At 44.3% G+C, this 13147-nt stretch overlaps 2 protein-coding genes across 4 annotated transcripts; one reads left to right on the plus strand and one right to left on the minus strand.

The window, feature by feature from the left end:
- zcchc17 (zinc finger, CCHC domain containing 17) lies at positions 1 to 7918 on the plus strand. Of its 3 annotated transcripts, XM_029658595.2 has the most exons (8): positions 10 to 103; positions 737 to 801; positions 1027 to 1199; positions 1870 to 1970; positions 2071 to 2162; positions 2251 to 2351; positions 5026 to 5216; positions 6049 to 7918. In XM_029658595.2, the coding sequence occupies exons 3-8, from the start codon at positions 1061 to 1063 to the stop codon at positions 6205 to 6207; spliced, it is 783 nt and encodes a 260-aa protein (XP_029514455.2). In that variant the 5' UTR covers positions 10 to 103; positions 737 to 801; positions 1027 to 1060; the 3' UTR covers positions 6208 to 7918. The 3 variants fall into 3 exon arrangements, with proteins under 3 accessions (XP_064873912.1, XP_029514454.2, XP_029514455.2); XM_029658594.2 differs by lacking the exon at positions 737 to 801 and having other exon boundaries at positions 6 to 103; XM_065017840.1 differs by lacking the exons at positions 737 to 801; positions 5026 to 5216; positions 6049 to 7918 and adding an exon at positions 3184 to 3446 and having other exon boundaries at positions 1 to 103.
- A 914-nt stretch (positions 7919 to 8832) lies between these two features.
- Positions 8833 to 12927, minus strand: fabp3 (fatty acid binding protein 3, muscle and heart). Its single transcript, XM_029658596.2, has 4 exons — positions 12754 to 12927; positions 10338 to 10510; positions 9195 to 9296; positions 8833 to 9084 (listed from the first exon to the last, which is right to left on the minus strand). The coding sequence occupies exons 1-4, from the start codon at positions 12824 to 12826 to the stop codon at positions 9031 to 9033; spliced, it is 402 nt and encodes a 133-aa protein (XP_029514456.1). The 5' UTR covers positions 12827 to 12927; the 3' UTR covers positions 8833 to 9030.
- Positions 12928 to 13147: the final 220 nt, after the last annotated feature.

The raw sequence follows: 13147 nt of genomic DNA on the forward strand, positions 1-13147 counted from the left end.
TCCTCTGTTAACGTTGATTGGTTATCATGGTTGTTGACTATGGCCCGTGAACCGGAAGAAAACATCTGAAACAGACTACAAAAATAAATACTCGGCACACAAGGTAGCTATAATATATAATAGTGTTTATATAAACGTGTGTAGGTTACGTTTTAAGATTTGATTGCTACATATCTCCCTATAAGAATTGTACATACGTATATTTGCCCCTAAGGTAGGGCAAGCTAACAACGCCAAGGCTACTAGCCATAGGCTATATAAACTCGCTAGCCTAGCTAGCCAGCCAGCCCATCAATCTAGTGCTTAAAAACAGGAAAAGGTAAAACGGCTAAATTTTGAATCAGTTTGTCACCCTCAGTAACATACTGTTTGTTGGCAAAGTTACTCAGGTTGCTTACAGTAGCTAGTTGACCCCACATCCAGCCATGTATTCTATACTGTATGTATAGCTATTTAACATGTTGCCTAGTCAGACACTGTTCCAGCTGGCTGATAAACAATGTCTACCTCGCAATCTTTTTTCTTTTTCAAATCTTGTCTCATTGATTGAGACAAGTGGGTGTCCACCCCAAAGTGCTACACGTCATGATGACACTCGTCAGTCTCGATCAATGAGAGAATATTTGAAATAGACAAGATGGCGGCGTACACATTGTTGGATTACATCATGGAGCAAAACAATGATTACATTTAATAACAGAGCATTTTCTCAATTCAAACGAACCCCTGCAACTAGACATGGATGTTTAAAAGACTTGGTGTCTTCCAAGTCAGGAATTGAGAAAGTATCGCCAAGTTAAGGTTGGTAGAAAATTCTGTGCTAACTAGTTAGATCAGTGATTCCTCTTAACAAGGCATTACGAAGGAGGAAGGGTACACAGTTTCAAAGCAGAGTGCCAAAATACATAACCAGGCGTATACAGTTGGGTGCAACATTACAGAATGTTTAGATTGAGGTGTTGCACCTAGTCTTTACATGATGATCATCTCCTTACCTAACCCAGTTGTCCTTCTGTGTGTCTGCAGGGAGAGAGTTATACTGTGAGTCGCCATCATCATCATGGCAGACTTTGACCATGACCAGCAGGAGCCTGCAGGACTAGATGGCTTGCCAGCCATGTACAGTATTGTGAAGGGAGAGGTGGCTTCTGTACAGACCTACGGAGCCTTCATCAAGATTCCTGGCTACAGGAAGCAGGGTAGGCTTAAGGCATCAGCATGCTTCAGTTCGGCTGGCGCCTTGAACGAGTGTGCTCTCATGCTCCCTTAAAAGAATAAAAAGCTTGGAAAACGAGAAAAAAGCGGCAATAGTACTTGTTTGTCCATTTTGAGACGCTGTAGCCAGTATACTTCCTCAAAAGTCAGAATTAATCTAATATAACTCAAATAATCTGTCATTCATTTGGAGATCTTAGTCATGCAATTTTACATCTAATTAATGGTTGGTGCATTATTTTTCCCCAAAAAATGTGCACGAAAACCTGTTGTCTCTCATTGAATGACAACAAGGACTTTATTGAAGAGTTCCTACTGTTGACCAATCACTGACGAAGCGGTGTAGACTTTGGCTCCCGAACTTCGGCGGGCCTCGAGAAAAACCCTTACCCAAGGCCAAGATGAACAGAAACGTCACAAAATGTCGCCATGATATATGCACAAACTCCTCCGAATTGTTTCGGCTGGGAAGCATGCGGACACCTTTGGGCATCTTTCACTTTACAATATCTTTGACTTCATGATCTCTTTCTGATTTATATTATCTTTGTCTGTTTTGAGTATTACGGTTTCTTCTGAGGCACTACTCTTTCTCCTCACTTTCTACCTCTTCCCTCTATCTCTCCCACTTGATCTATTCTCGCTCTCTCTCAGGGTTGGTTCATATCAGTGAGTTGTCAGCCTGTAGGGTTGAGAATGTTGCAGAAGTCGTTGACGTGGGAGAGCAGGTGTGGATCAAGGTCATCGGGAGAGAGGTAACACGCAGACACATACACGTAAATAAACTCCATCTCTCCCTAATGAGCAAATGGTTCCGAACATGGCCTTACCTCTCTATCCCTCCATCTTTCTCAGATGCGTGATGACAAGGTGAAGCTCTCCTTCTCAATGAAAGCTGTCAATCAAGGAACAGGGAAAGACCTGGACCCCAACAATGTCATAGCAGAGTATGTTTTTGTGTCCAACTGGGTGCACTGATACGATAATTGGCTATTGCTGCTTTTTTCAAGTGTATGTGTGTGTGTGTGTGTGTAGGCAGGACGAGCGGAGGCGTAGACAGTTCAAAGATGGTACAGGACGGAGGATCACATTGGAGGCTGTACTCAACACCACCTGCAAGAAGTGTGGCTGCAAAGGTACAGCCACATGAACACTAGGGGGGTTGAAATATTTTCACTTCCAATAGTATCATGAATTTCTTGGATATTCAAAACCTGCACGCACTATAGCTGCAGCTGTGAGCGAACAGACTGAGGAAGAGGGAGAGATGCCAAGGCAACTCAGCTACAGCCATGACTTGCTAACTTGTAGCAGCTACAATATTATTTATCATGTTATTTATCATCCCATTTAAGTGCCTGTCTTGACTGGAGTAGCCTAGAGACGCTAGCTAGCTAGCTAAGCTAATTGAGGCCACATGCTGCGCTTTCTCCTCAACCCCATTCAGATAAAACAGCCTACCTGTTGGTTTCTCATTGTAGCCTACTCCTTCTGTTTGAAAAGTTTGTGGGGTTGTCACATGGGTATTTTAAATGAAAAAAAAAGCATTTTCAGTGTTATAATAGGCCTTTAATAAAAGGCTTGAAAAAATGAATACTCACAAGTATTCAAATAGTAATGTCCGTTCGGACATTCAAATAACCATTCATATCCCTAATGAACACATTCTCTAGACAAACGGATTCAACTATTCCTGAAGACCTTCAATCAATCCTTGAATTATGTGTGTTTGGAACTGGACTGGAACAAAAGCCTCTAAACACGGCCCCTGTTGTTTACCTTCATCCTAATGTAGCATATGATCTCGCTCTCTCTCTTTCTCTCTGGTCTCTTTGCTAAGGATTGTTTTTCTCTCAGGTCTCTTTGCTAAGGACTGTTTCTCTCTTTCTCTCAGGGCACTTTGCTCAGGACTGTTTCTCTCTTTCTCTCAGGTCACTTCGCTAAGGACTGTTTCTCTCTTTCTTTCAGGGCACTTTGCTAAGGACTGTTTCTCTCTTTCTCTCAGGGCACTTTGCTCAGGACTGTTTCTCTCAGGACACTTTGCTCAGGACTGTTTCTCTCTTTCTCTCAGGGCACTTTGCTCAGGACTGTTTCTCTCAGGGCACTTTGCTCAGGACTGTTTCTCTCTTTCTCTCAGGGCACTTTGCTCAGGACTGTTTCTATCAGGACACTTTGCTAAGGACTGTTTTTCTCTTTCTCTCAGGTCACTTCGCTAAGGACTGTTTCTCTCTTTCTCTCAGGGCACTTTGCTAAGGACTGTTTCTCTCTTTCTCTCAGGGCAATTTGCTCAGGACTGTTTCTCTCTTTCTCTCAGGGCACTTTGCTCAGGACTGTTTCTCTCTTTCTCTCAGGGCACTTTGCTAAGGACTGTTTCTCTCTTTCTCTCAGGGCACTTTGCTCAGGACTGTTTCTCTCAGGACACTTTGCTCAAGACTGTTTCTCTCTTTCTCTCAGGTCACTTCGCTAAGGACTGTTTCTCTCTTTCTCTCAGGGCACTTTGCTAAGGACTGTTTCTCTCAGGACACTTTGCTCAGGACTGTTTCTCTCTTTCTCTCAGGTCACTTCGCTAAGGACTGTTTCTCTCTTTCTCTCAGGGCACTTAGCTAAGGACTGTTTCTCTCTTTCTCTCAGGGCACTTTGCTAAGGTCTGTTTCTCTCTTTCTCTCAGGGCACTTTGCTAAGGACTGTTTCTCTCTTTCTCTCAGGGCACTTTGCTCAGGACTGTTTCTCTCTTTCTCTCAGGGCACTTTGCTAAGGACTGTTTCTCTCTTTCTCTCAGGGCACTTTGCTCAGGACTGTTTCTCTCAGGACACTTTGCTCAAGACTGTTTCTCTCTTTCTCTCAGGTCACTTCGCTAAGGACTGTTTCTCTCTTTCTCTCAGGGCACTTTGCTAAGGACTGTTTCTCTCAGGACACTTTGCTCAGGACTGTTTCTCTCTTTCTCTCAGGTCACTTCGCTAAGGACTGTTTCTCTCTTTCTCTCAGGGCACTTAGCTAAGGACTGTTTCTCTCTTTCTCTCAGGGCACTTTCCTCAGGACTGTTTCTCTCAGGACACTTTGCTAAGGACTGTTTTTCTCTTTCTCTCATGTCACTTCGCTAAGGACTGTTTCTCTCTTTCTCTCAGGGCACTTTGCTAAGGACTGTTTCTCTCTTTCTCTCAGGGCACTTTGCTCAGGACTGTTTCTCTCTTTCTCTCAGGGCACTTTGCTCAGGACTGTTTCTCTCAGGGCACTTTGCTCAGGACTGTTTCTCTCAGGGCACTTTGCTCAGGACTGTTTCTCTCTTTCTCTCAGGGCACTTTGCTCAGGACTGTTTCTCTCTTTCTCTCAGGTCACTTCGCTAAGGACTGTTTCTCTCTTTCTCTCAGGGCACTTTGCTCAGGACTGTTTCTCTCTTTCTCTCAGGGCACTTTGCTCAGGACTGTTTCTCTCTTTCTCTCAGGGCACTTTGCTAAGGACTGTTTCTCTCTTTCTCTCAGGGCACTTTGCTAAGGACTGTTTCTCTCTTTCTCTCAGGGCACTTTGCTAAGGACTGTTTCTCTCTTTCTCTCAGGGCACTTTGCTAAGGACTGTTTCTCTCTTTCTCTCAGGGCACTTTGCTAAGGACTGTTTCTCTCTTTCTCTCAGGGCACTTTGCTAAGGTCTGTTTTCTCTCTTTCTCTCAGGCACTTTGCTAAGGACTGTTTCTCTTTCTCTCAGGGCACTTTGCTAAGGACTGTTTCTCTCTTTCTCTCAGGGCACTTTGCTAAGGACTGTTTCTCTCTTTCTCTCAGGGCACTTTGCTAAGGTCTGTTTCTCTCTTTCTCTCAGGGCACTTTGCTAAGGACTGTTTCTCGGCGCCAGGGCTGCAGTATGATCTGATACCTGAGGAGGGTGATGATGAGCCTCAGCAGCTACAGAAAGAGCCTATCAACCCCAACCTCATCCCACTCGCAGTCCGCAAAACCCAACCTCCACAGGACTCACACAAGAAGAAGAAAAAGGAGAAAAAAGAGAAAAAGGTAAAGACCACAGAGTGACATAGAACTCAAGGTTTTATATTCCTGTCTCCATGGTAAGGTTTGATTGGCGCCAGGGGTATTTATCAATAGTCTACAGTGGGTCTTTCTCCCTCTCTCAATTCAAAGGGCTTTATTGGTATGAGAAACGTGTTTACATTGCCAAAGCAAGTGAAATAGATAATAAACAAACAAATATTAACAGTAAACATTACTCAAGTGTTTTTTTTAAATAGACATTTCAAATGTCATTATGGCTATATACAGTGTAATAATGATGTGCAAATAGTTAAAGTACAAAAGGGAAAATAAACATAAATATGGGTATTTACAATGGTGTTTGTTCTTCCCTGGTTACCCTTTTCTTGTGGCAACAGGTCACAAATATTGCTGCTGTGATGGCACACTGTGGTATTTCACCCCATAAATATGGGAGTTTATCAAAATTGGATTTGTTTTGGAATTATTTGTGGGTCTGTGTAATCTGAGGGAAATATTTGTCTCTAATATGGTCATACATTTGGCAGGAGGTTAGGAAGTGCAGCTCAGTTTCCACCTCATTTTGTGGGCAGTGTGCTCTCTGTTGAGAGCCAGGTCTGCCTACGGCGGTCTGTCTATCTCTCTCTCGTGTGAGGTATTTATCGCTCCTGCAAAATGTAACACTTGGGTTAACACCCCCTGGTGACCATGTCTCTCTGTCCTGAGAGAAGTTGCATCAGTGACGCATTGCAGAATAACCAACATTTTAAATAGATGATTCATGTAGTGATATAAAACTCTAGCAGTTTGATTCTTCTTTGTCTTTCATTGCTTCTCTCTCCTCCCCTTTCCTCAGGAGAAGAAGGGGAAGAAGAAGAGGAAGAGAGAGAGGAAGGAGTCCGAAAGTGACAGCAGCAGCAGTGGACCCAGTCAGGCCAAGAGAGGGCGCCATGACGACAGAGAGGACAGAAAGAAGAAGAAACACAAGAAACACAAGTCCCACAAACACATCTGAGACTGATCTGACGGACTGACACACATACATTGCACTAAACACACACAAATGACACTGTAGACACACATACACACAGTTAAACTGTGGACACGCACATACACAGCGTAGACTTGGTTGGACACACACACAAGTTGACGCAACAGTCAGAAGCCCCTCATAGCCCCTTGCCCCTACCGTCTGACACATGCAGATCGATAGAAACCTGATAGGTGTTAGCAATATGGCAGCTTCCCTGAGCCCATCGGAAAGTTAAGTATATATTGCACCTATCTAGTTCCCTCAGATCTACCTTTAACACTGAAGAGGTTAGTGTTGTTTTCAGGATGACAGTATAGGTGTCTCAGATCCCACAACACCTGGAGTTAACATCTCAGGAACCATATCAAGACGTTGTAATCTGTGCAGGCCTGTGCTGTGTTAGTAATACGTGTATCTGGAACCAATCCACCTGTCCTCACTGGTCAGGTTAAATGCATGACATACACTACATGACCAAAAGTATGTGGACACCTGCTCGTCGAACATCTCATTCCAAAATCATAGGCATTAATGTCGAGTTGGTCCTCCCTTTGCTGCTATAACAGCCTCCACCCTTCTGGGAAGACTTTCCACTAGATGTTGGAACATTGCGGAGACTTACTTCCATTCAGCCACAAGAGCATTAGTGAGGTCAGGTACAGATGTTAGATGATTTGGCCTGGCTCACAGACGGCGTTCCAATTCATCCCAAAGGTGTTTGATGGGGTCGAGGTCAGGACTCTGTGCAGGCTAGTAAAGTTCTTCTACAACGATGTCGACAAACCATGCTGAAACAGGAAAGGGCCTTCCCCAAAGTGTTGCCACAAAGTTGGAAGAACAGAATTGTCTAGATTGTCATTGTATGCTGTAGCGTTAAGATTTCCCTACACTGGAACTAAGGGGCCTAGACCGAACCATAAACTGTCCCAGATCATTAATACTCATCCACCAAACTTTACAGTTGGTACTATGCATTAGGGCAGGTAGCGCTCTTCTGGCATCCGCCAACCCCAGATTTGTCTGTCGGACTGCCAGATGGTGATGCGTGATTCTTCACTCCAGAGAAGGCGTTTCCACTGCTCCAAAGTCCAATGATGGCGAGATTTCCACCACTCTAGCCGACGCTTTTACTGCCAATCTTTGTCTATGGAGATTGCATGGCTGTGTACTCGATTTTATACACCTGTCAGCAAGAGGTGTGGCTGAAGCAGCCGAATCCACTCATTTGAAGGGGTGCCCACATACTTTTGTATATATATATAGTGTACATACATCAAAGCAACACACACAGGAAGTGGTAAAGCCGTAAAGAGGAAGTGTATATGTGTTACAGGAGATTCCCCAGAAACACGCCACTTCGATACAGCTATGACCGGAAGTTACTTTTTCGTAGCAGGCTAGGAGAATAAGGTTAGGGTTAGCAAAAATGCTCTCGTAACCTTCTACGAAAAGTCACGGTCATAGCTGTATGGAAGTGCTGTGTTTTTAGGGAGTCCCGGTCAAACATACAGGAACCTCATGCTTGCGATATCCTGTTGGTACACGCCCCTTATTGTGTGTGAACACGTGTACTCTGCAACCATGTCATCCAGTACTTGAAGATGTGTGTTTGTGCGCAAAGGAGTTTGTGTAACATGGTCCATATTCCTGTATGCAAACTATGAGGGTCTTTATTAAACATTTGAACTGTCAAGTATTTCATGGTCCGTATGGTCACAAAGCGTTCATGAAGCAGAGCTTTGCTCCAGTCTGGCTTGGTAATTTATGGTGATGTTGATTTTGAGTTCATTTGAATGGTTTTGTTAGAGTTGATCATTACGTTGTAGGGTTCATTTGCTCAAACACCAGTCTGTTTGTTCCATGTTGTGGTCATAGCATGTAGGGGTCACTGTGAGGTGTCCTGTACTGCAGGTCCTCTGTCCCTGGTTGGCACCCTGTCTGCAACACATGATACCAATCTACACAAGCCAGGAATGCGCCCAAATTAGAACACACACTCATAGCCCAGGACACACACACACACCTACGCAGCCAGGCACCAATCACAATTTCTGTTCACCTAGGAGGAGCCGATGGTGGCACACACTGAGGTTGGTCTATAATTATTCTCCTCGTGATGCTCTGTGTAAACCTAGTTAAGATGGAAACTTGTCGCTGTTTTGGAACTGCTATAATTGTACCAGAAGTCAACTCCCCCTCCCTGAGCTACACACACGGCCATAACTACTCAGAAATGGGTCAAAGTGGAAAGGCCTTTACTTGGTGTTGTGGCAACACACAAACTGCCTTGATCTGTCTGAGGAGCCATATGCTGTTTCCACACAGCAGCCTCTGATCTCAGCTTGGCACAAAATGGCTGCCGTGCCTCACCCTGATGGGTCCTACTACTGTAAGACGTGATGAGCCATTTGGCACAAAATGGTTGCCACACAACGTTGGTAGATGAGTTGACTTTCCTCCAGGCCAATTGAAAAATTCCTGTGGTTTCATGAAACTAGTGTGTAAGTGCAGTACCCAGTGTTATAACTAATGACTTATCTATACACAATGGTTTATATACTGTGACTGTTGTCATGGTGAGTGTGATTGACAGAGAAGCACTCGGGATGGTTTTAGAGAAAAAAAAACATAAGTGGAATTTATTCAGTGTTTCATACAGAAGAGAAACACTACAAAGAGAAGGACGGGACAGCAGGGGGAGTCAGGTGTTCGGTCAGAGGTTAGAGGTCGTTGCGGTGGGGGTCGGTAGGGTTGTTTTTGGGGGCAGGTGTGGCAAAGGGTAGTACAGTTTTTTGGGGAATGTTGTCACTCGGCCTTGACGTAGGAGCGTGTGGAGACGACGTCACCCAGAGTCAGAGTCTGTGGAGCAGAGAGTATAGTTAGATATACAATATACACAGATTTCTACAGTGTGTGTATGTATATGCAGACGCTCCATAAATGTACACAAAAACACACTCAGTACTGACCAGTTCGAGGGCGTTGCCGCTGACTTCACGGACCAGAGTGGTCTCCTTGCCATCCCACTTCTGCACGTGAACCATCTTACCACCGTCTATCGTTATTAGGGACTAGAGAGAGCGAGAGATATGTTATGAACACACACGTCACACGTTTCAGGTGTCTCCTTCCGGAGACACCTGAAACCCCACCTCTTTAAGGAATACCTAGGATAGGATAAAGTAATCTTTCTCCCCCCCCCCCCCCCCTTAAAAGACCTAGATGCACTATTGTAAAGTGGCTGTTCCACTGGATGTCATAAGGTGAAAGCACCAATTTGTAAGTCGCTCTGGATAAGAGCGTCTGCTAAATGACTTAAATGTAAATGTACTATTGACTGGGGAAAACTGGAGAGAGGCGATAAGAAGATACAATCTACTACTAATTAAGTGAGTTTGAGACTGGTGAATGTGTGTAATTGCAGATTAAGAATGGATATGACTGCACTTTCAACAAAGTTAGCCTGCACTATGTGACATGTATGGCCACCTATCGAGAGTTGACTTGAGGTTACTAGACACACACATAAACAAAAGTAACTATTCCTCAACAATAAGACATTGTGTGTGTGTGTCTGTTCTCTTTTTCACTCAGATCATGCTTAGCAGCCTCTCTCTCTCTCTCTCTCTCTCTCTCTCTCTCTCATCATCCTTGACCTCGTACCTTTGACCCCTCAACCCACCCAACATTTCAAGGCCTCTGGCTCTGTTTGAATGTGTGAAATCATTTGCTCTTCTACTGAACCCTGCATGTCATGGTGGATACAACCATTACCTGTAATCCAGCATACATAACCTCTAGTCCCTGACCTCTCACCCCATTATCAGGATACACACTCATGACAACTCTTACAATGTATTATAACGGCATCATAATGCATTATAGCTGTAAAGTGTAACGTGGTAGCCATAAAAATGACTGTAAAGTGTTATCATTAAAAACATACAGTTAAAACACACACCATAAAGTATGACTGATCATCAACTAGACATCTAGGACTTAAATCAGTGTCTCAGCATCCTGATCTAGGATCAGGTCCATATAGTCTTACTAATTATGATCTAAAAGGCTAAACTGATCCTATATCAGCACTCTTAACCCTGACCTCTTACCTTGACTTTCCTGTCGTCGGCGGTGGTCTCGTCGAACTCCGCTCCTAGTTTGAAGGAGATCTCGGTGTTCTTGAAGGTGCTCTGTGTCTTCAGAGTGACTGTGTCTCCAGCTACCTCGATGATGGTGGTGGGCTTGGTCATACCGCCAACCTGGCGTGTTGCAAAGCCCACACCTGTCAATCAAAAACACATCACAAGTTAACACTTCATCTAGATAAGAACATTATAGCCTACTATCTCATATCACATCTTGATTAGAAAGACTGCTGCTGCTGCTGCCAATACAGCCCCACCCTTACTGTAGATATTCCTTTCTGAAGAAAAAGGCCATGCACGCACCCATGCACGAAAACTCTTTTGGAGTTAATGATGTGTGACTGACTGACTTTTCAAGCCCATAAAAACTCCTTGTGACTATAGTGTGACTATAGGTCCAAAATAAAAAGGTACACACTAAGGGAAGTCTTTACACCAGACAGTGCACTACATCACTTATTGATCTGTTCTGTTTGTGGAAACTGACTGCTGATTGGACTGATCTAACGGAATCTAATTCCCACTCTTATCACTATTTCCTGTGTGCTTTAAACATTCAGCAAAAGTCATCAGACCCAGCTGTGTGTGATCTGTTCTAGAGTACTTTCCTCCTCCCCTGAACTAAAGTAATGTTTCTGTAGCAGCTGAGTTCATCTCCCAAGGCAAATAGAGACACAGTCACACAATCCATACAACAAACAGCTAGTTTGTGGCACCTGCCTGAGTGATCCGGAGAGTTGGTTGGGGGTCAATACTATGGTGACAAGAGCAGAGGGGTCGAAGCTAATAACCCCAGGGGTCAACGAACGGGTCACACACACACACTATGTTAATATTCAACCCCTCCTCACAACCTAGCCTCAAAAAAGGACCACTCTTTCAGAGAATTTCACCCCCTATGTGTGTGTGTACACAGCTCAGACTACAACGAGTTTCTCACAGTAGGGCCCCCCCCCCCCCATTCAAACGGAGAGAGCGAGAGAGACGGCAGCAAGGTTTGTGACCTGTTACCACAAGAAAAGGGCAACCAGTGAAGAACAAACACCATTGTAAATACAACCTATATGTTAATTTTTTTTCCCTTTTTATTGAACTATTTGCACAGCGTTACAACACTGTATATATACATAATATGACATTTGAAATATTTATTCCTTTGGAACTTTTTTGAATGTGGGGCGGTAGGGTAGCCTAGTGGTTAGAGTGTTGGACTAGTAACCGAAAGGTTGCAAGTTCAAATCCCTGAGCTGACAAGGTACAAATCTGTCATTCTACCCCTGAACAGGCAGTTAACCCACTATTCCTAGGCCGTCATTGAAAATAAGAATTTGTTCTTAACTGACTTGCCTAGTTAAATAAAGGTCAATTTTTTATTTTTTATTTTAAAAAATGTAGTCTTTACTGTTTCATTTTTAGTTTATTTAACTTTTGTTTATTATCTATTTCACTTGCTTTGGCAATGTAAACATGTTTCCAATGTCCATAAAGCCCTTTGAATTAAATTGAGTCTCCCACTCACCCCCCCCCCCCACCACTAGGTTGGTGGGGGGGGTGTATCACAACCGGCCGTGATTGGGAGTCCCATAGGGAGACGCACAATTTGCCCAGCGTCGTCCGGGTTTGGCTGGTGTAAATAAATAAGAACTGACTTGCCTAGTTAAATAAAGGTTCAATAAAAAAAGTATTAAAAAATAATAATAATTACCACTATCTCCATGTGGTGAGCCACTGTCTTCATCTCCCTCTCTGGCTCTGTTCCTACTTCTCTATCTTTCATCCAACCTCCCTCACTCTCTCCCTCCTGATATCCCTCTCTCCTTCTGTCCCTTTCCCTCTTCGTTCTCTATTTGTGTGTGTCCAACACACACCCTGTTTTCCCATGCTTAGCATTAACGGCTGCATTATCAGTTTAAACACGCATGCTCTGCTACTTACACACACACACACACATGCAGCGCCCACACACCAGTGGAGGCTGCTGAGGGGAGGACTGTTCATAATAATGGCTGTAATGGAATGGAATCAAACCATGTGGAAACCATGTGTTTGATTCCACACCATTCCGGCAATTATTATGAGCCATCCTCCCCTTAGCAGCCTCCACTGCCACACACATATATGAGGGCGCACACAGATACACACACCTGCATGTGTGTGTAGTTTTGGGCGTCTATGTGTATTTGTGAGCTCATGTGTGTCACACACTCATGTTCACAAACACACATCAGTACAAAAACACACATGTGGGTGCACACAAGCACACACCTTTAAGTACTCATGAACACTCACACCCTTCTCACAAGTGCACACATGCACCCACAGGGAGGCACACCCCATCCTTTACCATTACCGTTACACTACAAACGCACACGCTGCTCACCCAGAGCCTTCATGTATTCGTCAAAGTTCTTGCTGTCCTTCAGGTTCCATGTGCCTGTGAATGCCTCAGCCATGTTGTTAGCAGTGGTGTGGAGGAATGAGAGAGGGAGTGAGAGAGCAGAAACAGAATGAGAGAGTGAGTGAGAGAGAGGGACAGAGAGACTGCTATGCTGCAATCCTACTGGTCGGTTTTATACCGGCTGTTCGTGATGTCATCACTCTGAGCGGGGAGAGGAGGGAAGGGGGAGGGAGGGGAGGTGAGAGGAGACAAAGACACAGACAGACACAGACAGACAGACAGACAGAGACAGACAGACAGGAGGGGCAGGGGGATATTAAGGTGTCCAGCAGGAAGAATAAAAGAGTCAAAAAAAGAGGAGAGGAGTGGGGGAGGG

This window comes from Oncorhynchus nerka, linkage group LG4, assembly GCF_034236695.1.
Source record: "Oncorhynchus nerka isolate Pitt River linkage group LG4, Oner_Uvic_2.0, whole genome shotgun sequence".
In the NCBI taxonomy this organism is placed as follows: Eukaryota; Metazoa; Chordata; class Actinopteri; order Salmoniformes; family Salmonidae; genus Oncorhynchus; species Oncorhynchus nerka.

Bases quoted from the DNA above. Each gene is read 5' to 3' on its own strand.
- zcchc17 (XM_029658594.2), top strand. From the start codon at position 1,061: ATGGCAGACTTTGACCATGACCAGCAGGAGCCTGCAGGACTAGATGGC. The intron at 1,200-1,869 runs GTAGGCTTAAGG...GCTCTCTCTCAG, and splicing joins TCCTGGCTACAGGAAGCAGG to GGTTGGTTCATATCAGTGAG. The intron at 1,971-2,070 runs GTAACACGCAGA...CATCTTTCTCAG, and splicing joins TCAAGGTCATCGGGAGAGAG to ATGCGTGATGACAAGGTGAA.
- fabp3 (XM_029658596.2), bottom strand. From the start codon at position 12,826: ATGGCTGAGGCATTCACAGGCACATGGAACCTGAAGGACAGCAAGAAC. The intron at 10,511-12,753 runs GTGAGCAGCGTG...TTTGATTGACAG, and splicing joins CGAATACATGAAGGCTCTGG to GTGTGGGCTTTGCAACACGC. The intron at 9,085-9,194 runs GTCAGTACTGAG...TCTGCTCCACAG, and splicing joins GCGGCAACGCCCTCGAACTG to ACTCTGACTCTGGGTGACGT.